Source organism: Protopterus annectens, chromosome 7.part0 (assembly GCF_019279795.1).
Source record: "Protopterus annectens isolate FY-2018-M chromosome 7.part0, PAN1.0, whole genome shotgun sequence".
Classification (NCBI taxonomy): domain Eukaryota; kingdom Metazoa; phylum Chordata; order Ceratodontiformes; family Protopteridae; genus Protopterus; species Protopterus annectens.
The window spans coordinates 592,621,559-592,646,839 of NC_056739.1; the positions used below are offsets into that span (position 1 = coordinate 592,621,559).

At 39.4% G+C, this 25,281-nt stretch overlaps 1 protein-coding gene across 1 annotated transcript in view; it reads right to left on the reverse strand.

Annotated features, from left to right (window-relative positions):
- MAN2C1 (mannosidase alpha class 2C member 1) overlaps positions 1 to 25,281 on the reverse strand; it is a 1,630,015-nt gene that overhangs the window by 891,610 nt on the left and 713,124 nt on the right. Inside the window, exon 10 of the mRNA XM_044077185.1 lies at positions 1,070 to 1,186. Coding sequence (XP_043933120.1) covers positions 1,070 to 1,186 — 117 coding nt within the window. The remainder of the gene's footprint in view (positions 1 to 1,069; positions 1,187 to 25,281) is intronic.

The following is a 25,281-nucleotide window of genomic DNA, read 5'->3' on the forward strand; positions in this document are numbered from 1 at the left end:
TTATCTGTTCATTTTTCCATACCTGAATACACAGGTGTGCAAAACCCGCATCAGAAAATGTCATTGCAGTAATATTAGTCTACAGAGCTATTCTGTTGCATATGAGGGGCTGTGGGAGAACCTTTATATAAGGTTCTTTCCATACCGATGATGATGCAAAATGAACCTTAACACAGGGGGAATCCGACACATTCTGTGCTCTCAGCACACTTGTCCAAATTCCTTTGAAAAAAAGGATAAGCAGGTAAATACAGTCAACACAGATAAAGACTGAAGAATATCATTACTACCAGTCACAGAAAACACAATCTTTTGCATAAATGGTGTTCGCTTTTTAGTTATATACAGTTTGTTTCCAAAGAAGATTCACATTAAGTGTTGGTGCTGAATTTGTCATGGTCATGCTCTTTTCATCAAAATCTGTACTAGAGTACGGAATGATTCCTCTCTCCAATACCTGACATGTTATTCAGTCTTTGATGGAAATGGAGCCTATCCTGGCAGCCAGTGAAGGCACATCAGAAAACTAGTTCTAATCCACTGCAGGATGAGTGGACACACACATATATACATACGTACATATACACACAAACACGCTTACTCACATCAGATAACCACCTATTTGATATATAAAGGATCACCAATTCATGTAATGTCAGATATCTGGAGTCTGGAAGGAAACCAGAGCCTTCTGGACACATACAGGACATGCAGACTCTACAAAAAAAGCCATCCCAAAAGGAATAAACAAAAAAAAAGGCGGTCTCTAGCAATGTTAACTGCAAGCACAACTGTACTCCCAGAAATACTTTCCACTTCTGAAATGTTTTGTACAGTAAAGGTAAAGTATCTGCTGTTCACATATACAAATAAAAACACAGAAATAAAGTTTCAACATTAAGCAGAAAAAAAACATCACTCAGTATTTGCTGGAAAAAGGAGCGAGTAATCCCAGCACTCTTCTGAAAACATCTACCAAGAACTATTCGCTAACAAAGTTAAGCAGAGCTCAATGAGCAAACTATTGATTAGTTATAACATGAAAGAGACAGTAATATTAGGTACTCACTGGGAATGAATTGACAAGGTTCCAGCTAAGTTTCTGAGTCAAAAACCTCTTTATGCCACAGCCCTGCATTATCTGTGGGAGTTGGGCAGAATAACCAAATGTGTCAGGTAACCAGAACTGCAACAAAAGCAGAGAATTATTACAGAGGACAAGCACTGTCATCAAAGGCAGACACTGACATTAACAAAAATGTTAAATAGCTGGATCGAGTCTCATCATAGCAAGTTCGGCTTGAGCTACATCCTACTTATAGCACAAGATTCTTAACACTTTGTAAAGTGAGGTATACAAAAAAACACAAACACACACTTAAAAAACCTATATAAGGGAAAAAAATAAATAATACTCATGAGGGGTACTTACATGACAGCAGATCTTCCTAAGTTTTTCTTGCAGCAGATCTTATAAACATGACCTAGGCTGCCTCAATGCATCAGTGACTAGCTCCTTATGTTCCAGTAGGTCTCCTGCTGGTGCCTTCCCTATCAGTGTCATCAAGCCACTCACATTGGTACATATGGGATGACATCCACAGAGGTTTTTCAGTTATTTTCTGAAATGTACCTTCAAAAGGTAAAATATCTTTACCTGCCCAAGATAATCTCAAGACAGGATCAAAGGAGCATACCTAAGGTCAATAGAAATATGAAATCCCCTTTAGTTGGGTAAAAGTGAGACTAGCACAGAGGGTTGATGGTGGTATACTAAGGAATTTGCTGTAAGCCATGGCTAGTGATCTACAGCCATGTCATCAGGTTCTAGCTGCCCAATCACATCTGGTTATAATTACAATTATTCATAGTTAGCAAATTACTATAGGCATTGCTGTTCATGTGAGACTGCTATGTAATATATTGGGAACATTTAGTTTTAACCAGTGTTATGCAAATGTGCAGTTAATTTATGTATGCAAGATGGGTGGGAAGGGTAAAGCCTCCCTCATGAGAGCTGGAGACTTGCTCTCTTCTAAGAAAACATTTTTGGCGAGTGCAAATGTGTTTTAGGGAAGCTGTGTTCCAAATTAGTTGCTCTGTACAAACTGGTTTGCAAACAAGTGCATCCTGTTTGTTCATTAAGGAAGTGCAAGTCACTACTGTAGATCCAGAATTACGGTTGTGTGTCTATCATATCTTTCTTTACAGTGTCTCTTGCAGCATATTTTCATTACAGGACAGAGCCCTGACAGTGCTTTAAGGACATACAGAGAAGAAGAAACAAAATACTAAAACAGGAAAAGAAAAGGACATCAACAAGTTAAGATATGTTTATTACACCGTTCTGAAAGGAAGTTCCACACCTCCAAACCATACTTAACTAATAAAGCTTTTGTGGAAGTGCAGTTCTTCAACCAGTGTGTCAGGTCCTACTGGGACACTTCCTATCCTACTTTACCATTTGCAAAGGGCAAAATCAGTTGCAAGTCTTCACAAAGCTGTCTAATCCTGTCCAGACAAAAGCCATATTGTGCTCTGACAGTAAGGCAGAGGAGTAGCAGCCTTTTCTTTCCTCTTTGATCTTTGTGGTAGGACAAAACCCTGCAAATAAACCATATATGATGATATGATATGATACTTCACAAATCATCTTAGCAGATGGAATAAGTACCGAAAAACTGCATTCCAAGATAAGCTTTTAAGATCCCAGGTAGCATCTGCTTCAGGCTGTAGCTGTGTGAAGTCATGAAATTCTGATACCAACATAAGGTCTCTGAAATGCTGAAACGAGATTTTACGTAGAAAGAAATTCTAACTGGCTTAATGGTTCAACCCTTACAAGGAAGACCTTTCCATCCCTGATAGAAGACAAAGCTACTACATGAACCATTTAGAGTAATATCAAAAGATTAGTAGTAAACAGAAGAGCAAGATATGTAGGGCCCTGTTACATATGCATCCCAGACGGGCTACTAAAATGTAAGCAGCTTCCCGTTTTCATGATTTAAAACAGGAAACTGAACTTTGCTCTAAAATCTAAATATAACAATGCTTGCATTTAGTGAAACAGAATTTATTGATAAAATTGCTTTTTAGGAGTTATATGATGTCAATGATAACCTTATGCATCTTAAGAGTTTTGTACGATTTTCTTTTTTTACTTTCGCTAAATGATAGGTTACATGTGAAGATGAAATACTCCGATATTAGGACATTTAATCATGGCCATGTCAACAGTCAGTGTAAAATAACAAGTTGGTGTGGTCCAAGTCCAATTCCTACATTACTTGAAATTATAAAACAAATTAAGCACATGACAATATGGCTTTAATTCCTGCCAGTTTATACAATCTGTCCTTATTGAACTCACTATGTTTACTGGAACTGAATGCAACAGTTGAACTTACAGCTCCCTATATATTGTATACACACACACACACACACACACACACACACACACACACACACACACTTCTCAAAAGACTTTGATGTAGTTAATCACAATGCACTCTTACTATGGCTACAAGTCACCCACTGGACTCCCACAGTTATTAGCTGGTTCAAGATTTATTTAAACACTAAGCATCAAGCTGTTTACCAGAACTCTTCTCTATCTTACTAGATGCAATCCAGTATTGGAGTTCTTCAAAGCAGTATCTTGGGACCAGTAGTACTTACTACCTAAATGAGTGACACATGCACACAAACAAATGAAACTAAACTTCTTCAGTATGTGAAAGATTCCAATATGTTCAGCCACCAACCTACATGCTCTTACCTCTTCCCTCATCATCATCATCTTCTTTCGGCTGTTCCGATTAGGGGTCGCCACAGCGGATCATCTGTTTCCATTTCTTCCTGTCCTCTGCATCATGCTCTTTCACACCAACCACCTGCATGTCGTCTCTCACCACATCCATAAACCTTATCTTAGGCCTTCCTCTTTTCCTCTTACCTGGCAGCTCCATCTTTAGCATCATTTTCCCAATATACCCAGCATCCCTCCTCAGCACATGGCCAAACCAACGCAATCTTGCCTCTCTTGCTTTGTCTCCAAACTGTCCAACCTGAGCTGTCCCTCTAATATACTGATTTCTAACCATGTCCATCCTAGTCACACCCAGTGCAAATCTTAACATCTTTAACTCTGCCACATCCAGCTCTGACTACTGCCTTTTCATCAATGCCACAGTCTCCAACCCATATAACATAGCTGGTCTCACTACCCTCTTGTAGACCATCCCTTTCACTCTTACTGGTACCCGTCTGTCACAAATCACTCCTGACACTCTTCTCCACCCATTCCACCCTGCCTGTACTCTCTTCTTAACATCTCTTCCACACTCACCATTACTCTGAAATGCTGATCCCAAGGACTTAAACTCATCCACCTTTACAAGCTCTACTCCCTGCATCCTCACCATTCCTCTACCCTCCCTCTCATTTACACATATATATTCTGTTTTAGCCCTGCTGACCTTCATTCCTCTCCTCTCTAATGCATATCTCCACCTCTCCAGGGTCTCCTCAACCTGGTCCCTACTCTCACTACATATCACAATGTCATCTGCAAACATCATAGTCCACGGGGCCTCCTGTCTGATCTCATCTGTCAAAATGTCCATCATCACTGCAAATAAGAAAGGGTTCAGAGCTGATCCTTGATGTAATCCCACCTCCACCATAAACGTATCTGTCACTCCCACCGCAGTCCTCACCAATGTCACACTACCCTCATACATATCCTGTATCACTCTTACATACTTCTCTGCCACTACCGACTTCCTCATATAATACCACAACTCCTCTCTAGGCACCCTGTCATATGCTTTCTTTTAAGTCCACAAAGACACAATGCAACTCCTTCTGACCTTATCTGCATTTCTCCCACAACACTCTCAGAGCAAATATTGCATCTGTAGTGCTCTTTCCTGGCATGAAACAAACATACTGCTGATCACTAATCATCATCTCCCTTCTTAACCTAGCTTCCACTACTCTTTCCCATAACTTCAAGCTGTGACTGATAAATTTTATCCCCCTGTAGTTACCGCAGCTCTGCACATCACCCTTATTCTTAAATATTGGTACCAAAATACTTTTTCTCCACTCCTCAGGCATCCTCTGACTTTCCAAAATTTCATTAAACAATCTGGTTAAAAATTCCACTGCCATTTCTCCTAAGCACCTCCATGCTTCCACTTACAGTTATCAAGCAATATTTTACATGTCATCTGGGCCAACAGCCTTTCCATTCTTCATCCTCTTCATAGCTGTCCTTACTTCCTCCTTGCTAATCTGTTTCACTTCCTGATTCACTATCCCCACATCATCCAACCTTCTCTCTCTCTCTCATTCTCTTTATTCATCAGCCCTTCAAATTACTCTTTCCATCTACTCAACACACTCTCCTCACTTGTGAGTATGTTTCCCTCACTGTCCTTTATCACCCTTACCTGCTGCACATCTTTCCCAGCTCTGTCCCTCTGTCTAGCCAATTGGTACAGGTCCCTTTCTCCCTCTTTAGTGTCCAAGCTCTCATACAACTCTCCATATGCCTTATCCTTAGCCTTCGCCACCTCTCTCTTTGCCATGCGCCTCATCTCCTTATACTCATGTCTACTTTCTTCATCTCTTTGACAATCCCACTTCTTCTTCGCCAGCCTCTTCCTCTGTATATTCTCCTGTACTTCTTCATTCCACCATCAGGTCTCCTTGTCCTCCTTCCTCTGTCCAGATGTCACACCAAGCGCCTTTCTAGCAGTCTTCCTTACTAGCTCTGCTGTAGTTACCCAGCTATTCGGTAACTCTTCACTGCCTCCCAGTGCCTGTCTTAAATGTTCCCTGAACTCCACCTCACTATCACCCTTTTTTAACTTCCACCATTTAATCCTTGGCGCTGCTTTCCCACTCCTCCTCCTCTTCTTGATCACAGTCATCCTACAGACCACCATTCTATGCTGCTTAACTACACTTTCCCCTGCCACCACTTTACAGTCTCCAATCTCCTTCAGACTGGCCCTCCTACATAGGATATAATCCACCTGTGTGCATCTTCCTCCACTCTTGTACGTCACCCTATGCTCCTCCCTCTTCTTAAAATACGTATTCACCACAGCCATGTCCATCCTTTTCGCAAAATCCACAATCATCTGACCTTCTGCATTCCTCTCCTTAACAGCATACCTACCCATCACTTCCTCATCCCCTCTGTTCACTTCACCAACATGCCCATTGAAGTCCACTCCAATCACTAGTCTCTCACCCCTGGGTACACTCACCGCCACTTCATCCAACTCACTCCAAAATTTTTCTTTCTCATCCATCACACACCCAACTTGTGGAGCATATGCACTAACAACATTCATCATTACACCATCAATTTCAAGCTTCATAGACATCACTCTATCAGACACTCTCTTCACCTCCAAAACCCTCTTGGCATACTGTTCCTTTAGGATAATCCCTACCCCATTTCTCCTGCCATCCACACCATGATAGAACAATTTGAACCCACCTCCTATACACCCTGCCTTACTTCCCTTCCATCCGGTCTCTTGCACGCACAATATATCAACCTTCCTTCTCTCCATCATATCAGCTAGCTCTCTCCCTATACCAGTCATACTGCCAACATTCAAAGTTCCTACCCTCACTACTACACTCCTAACCTTCCTCCTCTCTTCCTGCCTTTGGGCATGCCTTCCCCCTCCTCTTCTCCTTCAGCCAACAGTAGCCCAATTTCTGCCAGCACCCTGTTGGCTAACAGTACTGGTGGTGGTCATTGTTAACCCGGGCCTCGACCGATCTGGTATGGAAATATGAAATTTTCTCCACATAAGTAATTTGGCAGAGGTTTTACGCCAGATGCCCTTCCTGACGCAACCCTCCCCATTTATCCGGGCTTGGGACCGGCACAAAGAAATGCACTGGCTTGTGCATCCCCAGTGGCTCTTACCTCTTCCCTACAGGTATTAATTATTTTTTTATAAAACTATTCATTTTTTAGTATCATTTAACATATATGTAAACTATAAAACAACAAAAGCATAATATGCAAAATTAAACTGAGCCATAGATAAAATAATGAACATAAAAGGAATTAAATTGTATCTTAACAGTTATACTCAGAAGTTAAATCTGTTCATTCTCATCTTAATAGTAGACAATTACTTTTGACAAACAGTGGTAATATATTTTTAACACCATTATTAAATTACAGCTTAATACACAGGTAAACATACATTAATATAAAACAAAACATACCATATTAACATGCTTACAGTTGCATACATTATACATCGCATATATTTTTAGGATTACAATCAGTCCAGCATTACATAATTTGCTCAACCCTTGCCTTCCCTTAAACCTCACTTCTCCTCCAGAACATTATTCTAGATGTATTGTACCTACAATTATCATTTGTTTCTATGTAATTTGTTCCTTCCCTTTTAGAAAGATCCCACTTCCAGTACTTTTATCTCTGTAACAATATTCAGTGCTTCAAATACTGTTGGCTTAGACCATGATTTCCATTTTCTAGTAATTGTCTTTTTGGCAGTCACCAGAATTTAACTTAAACTTAAACAAGGCCTTACTATCTCTAGGCAATTCAGATCCTGTGTCCCAGCTCCAAAGAATCATTTCTTTAGTTACACTCATTAGCTAATCCACTATTTCTGACAGAGTACTCTGTAGGGAATTTTTATAATCTGCTAGCTTACTACACTCACAAAACATATGTTCCCAGTTACCTCTTTCTTCCCCATTACACCTCCAATATTTGCCATCTACCCAAAGAAAAAAATATTTGGAGTCTACTTGGGGTATAAAAATACCTATGCAAACACTTCCAAGCAAAAATCCTAAACCTTCTAGACTTTGTGGCATACTTGGGAGCCAAACATATGTCCCCCCATTGTTCCCTTGTAAACTGCTTATCCAATCTTTCTTTCTAATCTTTGCTAACCTCCTCTGATTGATTCTTACAGTTATCAAGCAATATTTTACATATCCTACTAATTATGTCATTTTTAACAGCAGCTTCTTTTTTAGATGCATCTAAAACCTCTATCACAGCAGATCATTTGTTAGGATTCCCTTATTTCTTTCTCTTTGATGTCAATCCACTGGCAGGAAAGGCAATCTCTAGCCTGCAGTCCAAATATTTTCTTGGCCTCATACCCATTCTATTACCTTTCCTACTCTAGTTATTTGCTCTCAATACCTTGGTTCCTTTGAAATTTTTCTCCAATAAATTCCAGGCCTTTCTTGCCTATTCTCTGTACCCCTACTTGCAGTCATCCCTACTGGCAAAAATCTCCTTTCTCCATTCCCATGTTGGCTTAGTTCTTAGAATACTTTCTGCTTCTTTATGAATATAATATTCTGTATGGCTGCCATTATTCTCCTTAAAGATCTGCATCTAAAATCCTACTCTCTTCTTATTTCTTGAATTCTCCTCTCCTGCATCATCATCATTCCTTTCCACTTTGATTATAACTTTCTACCTGTGTTATGTTTGGCTTACAGGATTAAGGTGCTGTTAGCAAGCTGTTTCCTGTGGTCCAGTGGTGTAGTGTTTGATTCCTTCAGCTTCCACTGCCTGAGTGACTCTGAGAAAGTCACTTAACCAGACAGAGCTCCCAGGATGAGTATGAAAAGGTTCAATGAAGATCAGTGCTCAACCATGGAAAACAAACATATAAATAAATTATAAACCTTAATTATATAACTGTAAAATATCCCTTCAAATCAGGTAATCCTAAACCACTCTGTTCTATTGGAATGGTCAACTTATCCTACTAAACCCTTGTCCTCTTCCCCTCCCAGGTAAATTTCTTCAACTGTAATTATTGTCCGCAAAAAAAAAAAAAGTTTGGTTTGTATATAAAAGTAAAGAGACTGCTTGTACCTTACTATCCACACCCATAAACAACAGCTTCCATTTTCTCAGCTTTTGTATTTTCTTCTGTTTATTCTTGTCCCACATATCCTTAGCTGTCATAACAGAAGCCTTTATAATCCATACTCCTAAATACATCTGTAACGATTGGGGAGAGATGGGCGAAGGCTGCCAGCCTAGTCAAACCGAATTTGATACAAAATTCTATCAACTGTATACATAAATGTAAAATGCAGGGTTGTGTTTTTAAATGTAAGAAAACACTGTAAAATGTGAACTTCAAGATTGTTGCAACATTGCATCTGCTGTAAGGAAAACCAAGCCAAGTATTTCAAAGGCGTGTTTTTAAGCTGAAAAGATCTTATGAATCTCTTTAATATTTTACAAGTTGGTTCCAGTGCGCCTGGATGAAGGTTTCATGCCCACTGTTTTAAGGCTAAATTTTATGACCAGAATTTATATGTGGATGGTGCTTTATTGCTCTAGTTTCTGTTAGAATATACATGCGAAATGTCTTCTAGTCTAGTAAGTTTCTGTGCAGGTGTTAGATTGCTAAATAATGCAGTTTGTTTGCCTGGGAAAACCTAAGTGTCAAAAATGATGTAATTTGGGGGAAGGACCCCAAAAAATGTGTGTTAGTATAATTTAAAAAACTATTTCTCAAGACTGAAAGCATTTTGACTTTTCTTTGAAATCAGACCTGTCCTACTGTATTATTTTAAGTTTCTGTGTGATCTTTGAATTATTACACATCTCTGTGGTGTAGTAGTTTTGTCTTGTGTTTTAATTATTTATTAAATATTTTTAAAACCTTCTACATGTGGCTGCTTTGTGTAGAGATAAGCTCTAGAGTACATTGCATATTTATAGAGGTTTTTGTAATAGGCCACTCTAAAGTAAGCCTTGACTGTTAGTCATACTACCAGTGGATAATAATATTGCCCAGTAATAATTGGACACCCTTTTAAGGGCCTTTGAGTAGCTAACATTTATTAGCTGGTGGTGGCAGTAATTACTACCATATAGCCTGGGTAAAGGGGCACAGCTGGACAACCTGCACCAGCCTTTTTCCCAGGAGAGTCTGTGTGGTTGTATAACCTCTTCTCAAAGTGTGTGTGTGTGGTGTGTCAGTTACCTGGGCAGGGACATGAAGCACTGGTTGGACAGAGAGGGTACTGGAGGTTATCTTGCCAGCTAGGCTGAGATCTGGACCCTATAGCTGTGCCAGTGGGGAGTCTTATTGGGGACCTGGAGAGCAAGGAAGCAACCAGCCCCAGACTGACTGTGATCTCTGTGTGCACTTAAGGAAAATTGTACTTTACTTTGTGTATTAGTTATCCTTTCCTCTTCTATGAGACGACCTCCCTGGTGTTAGTGGTGAGGATTAAGGCTCCTTGATTGCTGGGCCAGGCCACGGTCGTCACAAGTGTTTGGCAGTGGTGGGATCTACTTCACATACCAATTGGCTTGTAGTGTTGTGGGTAGAGCGAATTCCTGTGGCTTATGTACAGTGATCTCTAAAAGTGTTTTGTACTCAAACAGCCACGGAGTGTATACTCAGAGTTCAGATCACAATTGTTTTATTTCTTTTGTTAGTTTATTGTTAGTCAGGGTGAGCAGGCAGCATGTCAGCAGAAGAGTATGGAAAGCTGACAAGGAGCCATCTGCTGGAGATGTGCCAGGCTAGGGAGCTGCATCAGAAAACAGCAGCCTGGAGGACAATCAGACTGCCAGTGGAGATACAATATCCTCAGAGAATGGACAGCTCAACCTTTCTGCAGTGGACTTAAAAATCCATCTGGAGCTAGAGAGACTTGAGTTGGAGGCCAGGCGTATGGAACTAGAAGCAGCCGAGAAAATGAGGAGTCGGAAAATGAATGGCAGAGGAGGCATGAGTGGGAAATGCTGACTCTTCGCCAGAGTCATGGAGGTAATGGGGAAGGGAGTAACTGGACCCCAGAAGCACAAAAGGTCAGTAAATTTCTTCCACAGTTTAAAGAGGGGAATAACTTTGATAGCTAGACATTTGTTAGAATGTTTTAAGCTACACCCTGAAATGTATAGGTTTGAAGGGCTGGCAGACCTGGACATGAGGATCAGGTTAGCTGATGTACTGCTCATGGGACTAAAGGAACCCATGGTGGGCAGCACAGACTGTCCCAACAGAATCCTCCAGTAGCAGAAGCCACTCAGTAGGTTGTCTTCAGACAACAGGGGTATGGAACTACCATCTTGCAGATGTCCTGAGAGGGAATGATTTGGATGAGACAGTACTATGTACTTATGCAGTTACATGCAGTGAGGCTAGGAGACAAGCATGTGGGTCTGGTAGCCTGGGGAGACCTAGACAGACTGCATACTTGCAGCCAGGACTGTTGAGGTGGTTACTTCAGGGAGTGAGCTATGCTGTAGCAGTGAAACTGAATGTGAGCCACAGCTGTGTTCCCTTGGACAGGGTAACTACAAAGGTAGAGATGAGTAGTAGTACCCAGGCTGACAGTGAGGCACCACTGTCAGAGGATGCCAGACTTCCTGTGGAAGGGGAGCTGGGAAGGGTTACAAGGAGAGACTTAAGACAAGCTCAGCTCTCAGACCCTACATTGCAAGACCTGAGGCAGGTAGCTAGGGAGGCATCTGATTCTCAAGGGAAGGGGGAATCTGTATACTGGAACAAAGGGTTACTGTACAGAGAGTGGACCCCTGAGGAAGGGCTTGAAGGTGAGAGAGTGCAGCAGTTGGAGAGGCATATTATGCAAAACTTCTATTGGCCTGCAATTTCCAGAGATGTAACAGGGTACTGAAGGACCTGTGAGCAGTGCCAAAAGGCAGGCAAGGCAGGAGGCAAGGTGAGAGCTCCTTTGATGCCTTTGCCTGTGATTGAGGAGCCATTTCAGAGGGTAGCTATGGATATTGTGGGTGCTCTGAGTACCCCAAGTTCCACAGAGAAAAAGTATATCCTAGTGATTGTAGATTATGCTACACGATACCCTGAAGCAGTGGCTTTGTCCTCCATTGAGGCAGAGAAGGTGGCAAATGCTTTGCTAGAGATTTTCAGCAGGGTAGGTTTCCCAAAGGAAATACTGTCTGCCAGAGGTGCCAATTTTATGTCAGAACTGCTGGCTTGTCTGTGGAAGTCCTGTGGGGTGAAGCACATGAAGACCACCCCCAGACTAATGGTCTTGTTGAGAGGTTAAACTCTACAATCAAGTCCATGCTACGGGCATTTGCAGATCAGTTTAAGACAGAGTGGGACAAATATTTGCCCCATCTGTTGTTTGCTTACAGAGAGGTTCCCCAGGAATCCACAGGTTTTTCACCCTTTGAGTTGCTGTATGGGCATAGGGTGAGCGGACCTCTAGATTTAATTAGAGAGGAGTGGGAAGGTGAGTGTAAGTCTCACAAGGAGTCTGTTGTGGCATATGTCCTGAACCTCAGGACAAGGCTCAGAGGAACTTGGCAGAAGCCCAACAACAGAAAAAGGTGTGGTATGACAGGAATACTCGAGCTAGAGAGTATGCTGTAGGGCAGCAGGTGATGGTTCTCATTACTGACAGACACAACAAGTTGCAGGCAGCTTGGGATGGGCCCTAAAAGGTGGTAAGAAAGGTAAGTGATGTTAACTACATGGTGGAAGTGTTAGGCAGATGGCAGGGGCACAAATTGTACCATGTTAACATGATGAAACCTTACCATGATAGGGAGGCCTTTGTGCTGAGCATTTGCAGTGGATTGCAGGAGGAGTCTGAGAGAGATCTTGTGACTGATCTCCTCAGTGAGGCTCGGGCTGACACCTCGGTGGAAGGGGTAGCAATGTCCCAGCAGCTGTCTCCTACCCAAGTTCCAGAAATCAGAGCAGTGTTGCAGGAGTTTGGGGGCATGTTCACCAGGAAACCAGGGAGCACCCATCTGGTGCAGCACCAGGTGGATACAGGACCCCAAAGGCCTATTAGGCAGGCCCCTTATAGGGTGCCTGAGAAAGTCAAACAGACTCTGAGTGAAGATGTACAGGAGATGTTGGAACTAGGGGTGATTCAAGAGTCCAACAGTCCCTGGGCCTCACCAGTAGTGCTGATGCCAAAGAAGGATGGCAGCACCATGTTCTGTGTGGATTACAGGAAATTAAATAGTCACACAAAGTCAGATGCTTACCCCATGCCTATGACAGATGAGGCCCTAGAGCAGCTGGGTGAGGCTAAGTATCTTACAATTGATCTTACCAATGGTTACTGGCAGGTGCCCTTGACTCCTAGTGCTAGAGAGAAGTCAGCCTTTGTGACTCTTTTTGGCTTGTATGAGTTCACAAAGATGCCCTTTGGGATGAAGAATGCCCCGGCGACTTTCCAGAGGATGGTAGATCATATCTTAGCAGGAGCAGGAGGGTTTGCCCTTGCTTACATGGATGATATTGCTATCTACAGCTATTCTTGGCAAAAGTACCTTCAGCATGTCATGGAGGTGCTGGGCAGACTACAGAGGGCAGGGTAGACTATTAAGCTGAGCAAATGTCAGGTGGGCTTGGCAGAGGTCTCCTACCTAGAACATAAAGTGGGGAGTGGTAAGATAAGGCCAGAACCTGCCAAAGTGGAAGTTATTCAGGCATGGCCTGCACCTGTTACCAAAAAGCAGGTGAGGGCATTCTTAAGGACAGCAGGGTACTACAGAAAGTTTGTTCCCAATTATAGTACCATAGCTGCTCCCCTCATAGACCTGATAAGGAAGAACAGGCCAGATAAGGTAGGGTGGACCCCAGCACGTGAGCAAGCATGTCAGAAGCTTAAGTAAGCTTTGGGAGGACCCCCTGTGTTACCCAGTCCAGACCAAAGCAAAGAATTTGTTGTGCAGGTAGATGCTTCAAACTATGGGGTGGGGGCTGTACTTAGCCAGATTTCTTCAGAGGGAGAAGGGCACCCAGTGGTTTATCTCAGTTGTAGGCTCCAACCCAGGGAGGAATGCTATGCAGTGGTAGAAAAGGAATGTTTAGCCATATTGTGGGCACTAGAAAAACTTCAGCCTTATCTGTATGGAAGAAAATTCACTGTGATGACAGATCACAACCCTCTAACATGGTTAAGCAGAGCCAGTCAGCAAAATGCCAAGTTGCTAAGATGGAGTCTGGGGTTGCAAGCATATGATATGTCAGTGCAGCACTGCAGTGGGAGTAACAATGCCAATGCAGATGGGCTCTCAAGACAGGGAATGGGGTGAAGTACACCCAGATAGACCTGACACTCTCAAGCAATGTTTCTCAAGGGGCACTTGAAAAACTTGCTTGAGTTCGCCAGGGGGGAGATGTGACGATTGGAGAAAGATGGGCGAAGGCTGCTAGCCTAGTCAAACAGAATTTGATACACAATTCTATCAACTGTATAAATAAATGTAAAATACAGGATTGTGTTTTTAAATGTAAGAAAACACTGTAAAATGTGAACTTCAAGATTGTTGCAACATTGCCATCTGCTGTAAGGAAAACCAAGCCAAGCATTTCAAATGTGCCTTTTTAAGTTGAAAAGATCTTATGAATCTCTTTAATGTTTTACAAGTCGGTTCCAGTGTGTCTGGATGAGTTTCATACCTATTGTTTTAAGGCTAAAGTTTATGACCAGAATTTAGACGTGGAAGGTGCTTTATTGCTCTAGTTTCTGGTAGAATACACATGTGAAATGTCTTCTAGTGTTGTAAGTTTCTGTGTAGGTGTTAGATTGCTAAATAATGCAGTTTGCTTGCCTGGGAAAACCTAAGTGTCAAAAATGATGCAATTTGGGGGAGGGACCCAGCAAACATGTTTGTTAGTAATGTTTAAATACTATTTCTCTCAAGAGACTGAAAGCATGTTGACTTTGGACACCCAACTTATCAGCACTCTGCCTTATGCTCACATGTAAGTTTTAGCACTCTGATTTCTTGTAGGAATACTTAAAGCTAGTAAAGATTAATTAGGTATTTTTCTTTGAAATCAGACCTGTCCTACTGTATTATTTTAAGTTTCTGTGTGATCTCTGAATTCTTAGATATCTCTGTGGTGTAGTAGTTTTGTCTTGTGTTTTAATTATTTATTAAATATTTTTAAAACCTTCTACATGTGGCTGCTTTGTGCAGAGATAAGCTCTAGAGTACATTGCATATTTATAGAGGTTATTGTAATAGGCCACTCTAAAGTAAGCCTTGACTGTTAGTCATACTACCAGTGGATAATAATATTGCCCAGTAATAATTGGACACCCTTTTAAGGGCCTTTGAGTAGCTAAAATTTATTAGCTGGTGGTGGCAGTAATTACTACCGTATAGCCTAGGTAAAGGGGCACAGCTGGAGAACGTGTGCCAGCCTTTTTCCCAAGAAGGTCTGTGTGGTTGTGTAACCTCTTCTCAAAGTGTGTGTGTGTGTGTGTGTGTGTGTGTGTGGTGTGTCAGCTACCTGGGCAGGGACACGAAGCACTGGTTGGGCAGAAAGGGTACTGGAGATTAGCTTGCCAGCTAGGCTGAGATCTGGACCCTATAGCTGTGCCAGTGGGGAGTCTTATTGGGGACCTGGAGAGCAAGGGAGCAACCAGCCCCAGACTGACTGTGATCTCTGTGTGCACTTAAGGGAAATTGTACTTTACTGTGTGTATTAGTTATCCTTTCCTCTTCTATGAGACGACCTTCCTGGTGTTAGTGGTGAGGATTGAGGCTCCCTGATTGCTGGGCCAGGGTACGGTTGTCACAACTTCATTTTATCATATCTCAATAAATATAGGTATTGCCATACCAATTCATGAGTGGGTACATAATTTACAGATATAGCCTTTGTTTTATCTTCATAAATTGTATATCCTGAAAAGACCTGAAACTGTCTCAAAATGTTCCACGACACCAAAATGTCCTTTTCTGGATTTATTAGGTACAACATAATATCATCTGCAAATAAGCCAACTTTTCTTGATAACTATACCAATTATATCCTTGAATTTTTGAGTCCTTTGTGTTCTTTGTTAATGGCTCTAGATATTAAAGTAAATAATAAAAGGGAAAGAGAATAGCCCTGCCTGGTCCCTCTGTTCAGACACAACTTATCAGAGAGGTACCCTACCACTTTAGTTCTTATCTCTGATCTTTCATATATCCTCCTAATTAACATTATTATTGTATCAAGGTATGAAAATGCTTCCATTGCCCAGCTTACTCAGTCAAATACTTTCTCTACATCAAGATTCAGCAACAACTGCAGTGTTTTCTTATATTCTGCGTTCCATTAAATTATCATTGTTCTGTTAATGCTGTCAAATGTTTGTCTCCCCAACTTACAAAATCACACTGATCCATAGCTATCAATTTTGGCAACACTTTTGCCAGTCTTTTAGCTAGTATAGACATAAGTACTTTATAATCATGGTTTAAAACTGAAATACGTCTGTAAGAAGCTTGAACTGATGGGTCTTTACCATCTATAGGTATTAAGGTCAGCACAGCTTTCTTCCAAGATGGTGATGCTTCCCCTCATTTTAAAATACTGAAAAAAGAAAACCTTCTAGACTCACTTTCTTCCCGCCAATTCCACAGGAATACCATATATTTCTGGAGATCTTCCTGGAAATTGACTATACATCACCATTTTTAATTTCATCTCCTCCTATCTTAACCGTTAAGTGTTGAGCCTCATCTACCTCTAACCTTGGCATACACAAGTCTTCTATAAATATTTCCATGTGTGCTCTTTCCTGCTTTTCACATTTCTCTGCTTTATACCAATTTTCATAAAATTTCTGAAATATCTCTATAATACCGCCACAGGATCTCTGGTTCTTTTTTTCTTGTTACAGGTACTCCAACGTTGATGACAACCCTTTCTACTTTCTGTTCCCTAAGTTGGTGTGCTATTATCAAAAATAAGTTGCTTAGCTGAATTTTTTTATGAAGTCATGCATATTATCCTTTATTCACTCTTTTGCACTCTTCTTGCACTGTGAGATTCCCCTTATTCCGTAACTTTAACCTTTGTCAGCCCTTGTAAATAATCTATATTACTTAACTATATCTCTTTTGCTTTTATTTCTACCCTATTTTAAACTCCATTTTCATTTTATCCAACTCACTATCTATAACTTTTGAAGGTATTTTTATCTTCCCCAATAAATCTTGAATAATGTTCACGTTTAACAGATAAGTGGAAAAACACGTGTCTCATTTTTACTTCATTATCCTGCATTTTTATCTTAGTTTTTATTGGTGTATCATCTGAAATATTTATTGGATGTGCACTGAAGCTTAAAATTAAATGCACATGAACCTGTCAAATATAATTTCCATCTGGTCCAGCCCAGTTATTGTACCCTGGGGAATATATTATCTCAAGAGTTCCTACTACTGAATTATTGTCTTCCATACCAAATATTTGCACCCTGTTTTTATATTTCATAGGGTCATAAGTGTTTACTAGGCTAACAACCACAAGAGCCTTTTTACACCTACCCATGCATCCCAAATCTCTGACAAGTTCTGATACCCTTGATAACTGTAAGCAGGGGTTTGGGAGATGAACCATTTACAGGCTACCTGTGTCCATTACAGACATAGGTGCCAAACCAGGGATGAATTTCTGGTTTCCCATCCAATTGTCCAAGTTGCACTTGAATTGGGTTAGGGAGGACCTCTGCTTCACATGGATGGGGAGCCTGTTCCATAGATGTGGTAGTCTCTGGGATACACGTCTATCTCTCCAGCAGGACCTATTTATATCACAGGCAAGGTTTAAGTTTTTAAAACAGGTAATTCTGGTGCTGTTTGTTTTGTGGATATTCCCTTCTACATCACTCTGATACATCCTTGCTGCTGCAAATCAAGTTCTAGTCCCCACCTGTAAGTCATATTACCTAATGAAAGGAAAGCTAATTATTTCTCAAAAAAATTCTTAAGCTCCATAACAGCAATTTTTGGCGGAATATAAAAACAAGCCAGTGCAATCCTCCTCCATTGCCAGTAGTCCCTTACTACCACAAATCTACTATTATCATATTTTTTTATCTCTTCTATCACTATTGGAGCTCTTCTAGTAATTACTCCTATTTTCCTTTGTCCCTGATATTCTGACGAATATTCAAACTGAAATCCTTTCTTTATCAAATTTACAGGCTCATTTCTTTCCAAACGAGTCTCCTGCAACATTATTTGCATTCTGTATTTCTTAATATAATTCAATATTCTTACCTTTTTGCCTATACCTGCAAGGCTATTTACATTCCAAAATAATATGAATGAGTGTAGTCATTATGATAAGTTATTATCCCTACCTATTATACATGATATCTTTCTGAATGTGTATGTCCACCTTTTGTGTTACATGCACAAACTAATGTTTGGCAAGTTAATCTTTTATACAGTTGTTTCTTGTCATCTCCATTTGAACCTATGTCACAGTTTTCAAGACTTTTGTTTTAATGAAAACCCTCAACAAAAAATAAATACATATTCAGAATACCCCATAACCTATTAATTTAGAATAAACACACAAAACTACGTACATTTTCAAAAGATTAAGTTTAACCCTTCAGATAGAAACAATTGCCCGAAATTGATAGCTGTACCACAGGCACTACCTAACCTAAAATTAAGGTTACCCATGCCAAAACGCATGGTATGGCCTGTGCTCCCACTTACACTGATTATGATTTTCCCCTTATATCTCTCCCCCTCCCAAATGTGAAAACAGCTTGCATGCTTTCAGAAAACATTAACTTTTAGTCTTAAGAAAAAAGTGCTCTGGCTATCTTTAAATAAAACTATATTATAAACTGTTCTATTAAATGCACTGATGCATTAAGGTTGTTGGGGAAGCTGCTATCTCTTATTCACTTCCAATAATTTCAAACTTTATTTTTTACTGATCTACTTGCCCCTTTAAATGTTGCATTTCCCACAGCAAACAGTGTTCAGAACTCTCAAGATTAATTGATTGTGCCTGCAGACAGCTTGTCTCCATGGAAATAGAGTCAGCAGTGAGAAAAAAACAGCCAACAAATCTGCAAACACATGAAGGAGCCTTTGTCAATTTCACTCAAAACAGAACAGACTGTACAACTACCTTCAGCTCTGAGACTTCTGGGCTCCCAATGGGCATTTGTTAAAGAACAAAAGCTAATATCATTGAATATGCAAGAAACTTAGCACTTCTCATAACATTCATTTTATTTTTCAAGCCTACTTACTTTCAGCAAACACTTGTTTTCATATTATGGCAAGGGCAGTAATCCAGACATTTGCCTATGCAAAAACAACAGAAAACATCTCAACGCTGCATATAATAAAATCAGTGCACTTTTACACCCCACCCCCACTCCAGCAGCCCAAGATTACAGCATATTAGCTTAAACTTGCTTTTGTCCAGACTTTCTTCTCTTTTTACACCGTAAAGCCTTTATTTCTAAAAACTAAAAAAAAAAATACTTTACTGTAATCTTTTTATCACAGACAACAATCACTGTAAAGATTCCTCCTTTCCCCCACATTTAAAATACCGCTGACTTCAGGCTGCACAAAACTGCTGTATAGTTTATATAACATACAGTTTATATCCTGAAATATTTATATAAATACTATTAAAAATAAAATCTGTTCCACGTACAGTTATGTTTTTCCTTTTAGTATCCTTCTAAACATTATTAACAAAGTACAGCATATGCTTTACAGTCCAGACACAAGATTAACAAAGTCAACAGAAGTGCAATCTTTCTCAGCCACTTTTCCTTGCAAAGCCATATATCAGAAATGTGACTACTACTTTACAACCTCACATTTATTCACTAATAAGTGTTGCTGGTCTTCTTCCTATTCATCCCCATCTTCCAAAACCAGACTCTGGTTCAAGTACAAAGTACTCCTGATTCTTCTGTCTGTCAAACAATTTCCTTTGGAACACTGGAAAGGGCTTCACTAGCAAAGTATATCTCTATGAGCTTTATCGTGAGAGGAAATGAGTAGCAGAGTCTCCTTCTGTTTGATGCCTCACTTTTTGTTGAATAAACTTTTGTAGTTCCTCTTTAGCCTGTTCTGCACCAAAAAGTGTTTCTGATCTTCCAAGAAAAAAATATTCTGAAGACAGATGGATATAGCAGACTGAATCTCACACCTGTTTATCCGCATTCCCTGATAGCTTAGAAAAACTTACTTCTGTTCTGCCTGGTGTATAGTGAATAATCATTTTCCACAAACACTCTTTTGTCTCCAATTTATAACGCTCTTCTACCACAGTTTTGTCAGGATCAACTCTTTCAGCTGGTATGATTGCATTTTTACCAATACAGGTCTTTGCTGCTTTCTCATGGCCAGGTTTGGAGTATACACTCTATGTGCCCTTTTAATAAATCCTGCTGTAGAATACAAGTCCAGCTGCTTATATCAGCTTTCATTAAATTAATACCATCTGTTCCTTTCGGTTTCAATAGTACAGCAAAAAAAAAAAAACACAAGGTTTTATATGTGTGCTCTGTCTTCCACTCAGCCAGCCTTTTCATTAGATTTAGATAGCTCATAGCTAGTTAAAACCTTTTCGATGTGTTTGGGGTGCATACTATTTCTATGTAACAGGGTGTTCCTGAAACAATCTTTCCTGTGTACCGAGGTGTTAATGCCACTAGGTAGCCTCATGATATTCACATCCAAGTAAGAAATAAAAGTTTTAGAATAATTCATAGAAAACTTTAAATAGTCAGTCAATCTATTAATGTCTTTCTCAAATTGTAACAGAGACTGCTCACTACCCTCAAATATCAGAAACAAGTCGTCCACAAATCTTTTATAAAAGAGTACATGTTTTTTAAAATATTCAGATGGGAATAAACTTTCTTTCTCCCACTCAGCCATAACTATGTTGGCGTAGCTATTGGCACAAGAAGTGCCCATAGCTACGCCATCATTCTGTATATAAATATCTTGTTCAAATATAAACATGTTATTCTCTAGGATTATTTCTAGAAACAGAGTTAGAAGTTCTATGAATTGAGTATCCATCTCTGTATATTTCTTTAAATAATTCTGTACACTTTCTATTCCTAATATGTTCGGAATCACTGTAAAAAGACTTTTCACGTCAAGTGTAACCATGAAATATTCCATTCTCTCATCTAATGTAGATATAAAATCATACAGGCTTAATAAAAATGCTTACTGTCTTTTAAAACAAAAGGGTTCTCATTCACCACCTTTCTCAGATGATATTCAACAAATAAGGAAAATGGTTCAGTTAACCAGCCACTTCCAGAGACTATAGGTCTCATAGGGGGGTTATCAAGACCCTTATGAACTTTTGGTAAGCCTTTAAATATAGGGATAAGGGGGTTATTCACCTTAAGGAACTTATAAAAATCTTTTTTTATTAACCTGCTTCTGAACAAATCATCTATTGTGTCATACACTCTAAATATTTTCATCATTAGTTCATTAATGTCCAGTTTAGTGTAGGATCCATCAGTACTAAGTAGCTTATTCATATTCTCAACATAATGTTCATAATTCATTACCACAATCGGTCCTCCCTTGTCAGCTGGTGTAATGATTATATTCTTATCCATTTTCAAATCCCATAATGCCCTCCTTTCTAAATACGTAAGATTTTTCTTCCTGTTACACTTCTTATATCTTCCTATATCCTTGGTGGAGTAGTATGTGTGTAAATCACTCTCAACAAGTTTGGTAAAGGTTTCCAATACAGGATGTAAAGGGGGTATGTAAGTGCTAACAGGTTTAAATCTGTCTGACACTCTATCACTGTCAGTAGTGCCAAAGTCCAGTCTCAGTTGTACATTTCTGGCAAACAATTTCATATCTATAATGGATTCACTCAACTCACTGTTTCTACTAGGGATAAAGGAGAGGCCCTTATCCAAAACTTGTGCTTCATATATATTCAACTCTCTACTAGACAGGTTAATGACTAAAGATGCCGTCATTTGGCCCACATCTTCTTGATAGTCGGTCCTACCTGCTCTACATCTGTTACTTTTCTTTTTTGTCGCCCCCTGCTCATAGAGCGGGATCTCCCTCTGAACCTGGGGGACTGTATAGGGAAAGGGACATCATGCCTAATCTCCTGAATGTCACTTCCTTGCCCTTTACTTAAGGAAACAACCTTTTTCTTCACAACATTTAACTCATTATTCTTAGTGTTAATGCAATCCACCATGCCTCTAACATTAGTAGGAACAATGTCCTCTGTACATGCTAATGTAGTTCTTTTTTCCACTACTTTAGGATACAGATTCACATTGTGTGTAATCACATTATCACTTGCCTTTACACCATTAGCCACCTGATTAGTAAAGGGAGCTTCAAAATTTGAAGCAACAGTTGGTTCTACAGTATGGCTAGTTACATTCAATCTAGTTCCTTTTTGGCTTTTTGAGTTGCCATGCTCATAAGTATTAGTAGTCCTAGGCCAAGTGAAGACATGGCCATTTTTAAAGTCCAAAACGTCTCTTTCAATCTTTGTCTTCTTCTGATTGACAAGTCTTTTTTCATACAACAAAACATTATCAATAAGTCTATCTAATCCCATAGTCTTTTTAGCAGTGAGATACTTCACATTAATCAATCTATGCATTTCTGTTACTTTCTCTCTAAGCAGTTCCTCCTCAGGTCTATGATACTCAATGAGGAGTTTCATATAACTAAAACTCAGTTCCATGTTAAGTCTCTGCCACTTTAATAAAAGTTCTGGATGTTGGTTACCTGATGTAGGCATTTTGAGGACTCGGAGTCCTCGAGGTATGATTTGTTTTTTCAAACACGCCTCAAAATGCTGCCGTTGCAGCTGTAGTCTCTTCAGTTTTAAAAAATCGGATTCCAGTTGGTCTAGGTCCTCAGCCAGCGATAGTAGATTTCCCGCGTCGTCTAATTCAGACCCACGCTCATCTGTAGGTTCAAAAAACAGCAGCACATTCTCCTTGCCTGCTACACACTCTGTGAACTTCCCCAACATCCGTTCTACAGTTACGTTGGCCTCAGGTACGTAAGCAAGTTCAATCTCGTCACCATCCATAGTACAAGCCATCCCCTCCGTGTGCAAATCAAAAAATAAGTATCAGAAACAACAAAAGGATCCACCGGAGGTGCAGCGTTCCACAATAAAAACGTATAAAATTCAAAACCAGTCACAAATGGAACGCTGAAGCTTGCAACACTAGTACAATACCAACTCAAAATAAAAATGATGAAAGTAGCGTAATCCAACAACACGAAACAGTATTTCGTAAAACAGGAACTCCTTTATTCAGTAAGCGCTTTCACCCAAAGTGGGCTTCCTCAGACTGTACAACTAAGTAAAACAAGCACAGTCCTTATATGCACATAACAATTAAATAATTAAAGATATAATTACTCTAATTAATGAGATTTAGCGTTCAAACCATGTAAATACTGGAAATATATAATGCATTAATTCATAGTGAGGAGTGTATGCACATTAAAAACCTAGGTATAGGAAAAAACGCAATAACATAATAAACTGTATAAAATGTATAAGAACTTTTAAGAGATCTTAAGAATAATCCTAATCAACTCTGGTAAACTCTTCCAGTTCCCAGTATCTCCAGCAGATGGCATACTAGATAGGATGAAAAGTCCCATATAGTGTCACAATATAAAATTCCATAACAAATCTATATATAAATATGTAAATAAATAAAAAATTTTTAAAAGCATGCTACTCAGATAACAATGTGTTATTTAGACAATAACTCAAAGCTGATGGTACCTACATAAACAAATAAAATACAGGTGTTGAAACAAATGTTATAACAAATGTTAAAACAATAAGAGTGAATTCATTATTACAGCCTAACTAAGGGCCAAAAATATTACTTCTTTAAGGTTCCCTTAAGTTTTCTTTTCTTCAGAAAAGGATATATACTGATCTTATCATTAAGGCCTGGGGGGCAATCTGCCTTACATCTAATAATCCATTTTGTTTCCATTTCTAAGGTAAGGGTTTCTAGATCACCACCCCTAGGACTAGTATTCACAGTTTGTATTACAAAAAAGCTAAATGTATGCAAGGGGCCTTTTATTTTCTGATGTTTTGCTAATGCATTCCTCTCATCCCCTATTCTCATACTGTAGCAGTGCTCTCTGATCCTTTCTCTTAGTTGTCTATTGGTTTTACCAATATAGAAAGCAGTGCAGGAGGAGCACTGAGCTAGATATATAACATTTGTCGTCCTGCATGTGGTACCTGTTAAAAATGTAAATACTTTATCAGACAGAGGTAATTTAAATTCAGTGTCAATGTTAATAAAGGTACATTGATTGCAGTTACGGCAGGGTGTAGTATTGGTAGAATGTACATAATTCTCTGTGTGTCTCTTATGACATAACATCCTCCTTAGGTTTAACTTATTTTTATAACAAAACCTAGGACTTCCCCCAACTAAATTACTAATGGCATCTTCTACCCCTAGGACATGCCAATGTTTCTCTATTATGTCTCTAATGTGAAAGACATCACTCGTATAAAACATAGGTATGTTAATATAGTTCACCTTAAATGCTGTTATACTATCATTGTGAGTTAAATCATTCTCCATCGGACATGAAAAGTAAGGTCTAGCTCTGGTGTCCCTCATCGCAAACACTTCTGATGTAGTATTATCAATCTGCTCCATATTATATTTCCTATCTAATAATCTACCTCTCAACCCCTCCAGCTCTTGATTGTAACCATCCTCAGTCGGGTTAAGCCTGGAGGCCCTCATAATTTGACCCTTAACCACATTATCGATATATAAAAACAAGCCAGTGCAATCCTCCTCCATTGCCAGTAGTCCCTTACTACCACAAATCTACTATTATCATATTTTTTATCTCTTCTATCACTATTGGAGCTCCTCTAGTAATTACTCCTATTTTCCTTTGTCCCTGATATTCTGACGAATATTCAAACTGAAATCCTTTCTTTATCAAATTCACAGGCTCATTTCTTTCCAAACGAGTCTCCTGCAACATTATTTGCATTCTGTATTTCTTAATATAATTCAATATTCTTACCTTTTTGCCTATACCTGTAAGGCTATTTACATTCCAAAATAATATGAATGAGTGTAGTCATTATGATAACAAGTTATTATCCCTACCTATTATACATGACATCTTTCTGAATGTGTATGTCCACCTTTTGTGTTATATGCACAAACTAATGTTTGGCAAGTTAATCTTTTATATAGTTGTTTCTTGTCATCTCCATTTGAACCTATGTCACAGTTTTCAAGACTTTTGTTTTAATGAAAACCCTCAACAAAAAAAATTCAATACATATTCAGAATACCCCATAACCTATTAATTTAGAATAAACACACAAAACTATGCACATTTTCAAAAGATTAAGTTTAACCCTTCAGATAGAAACAATT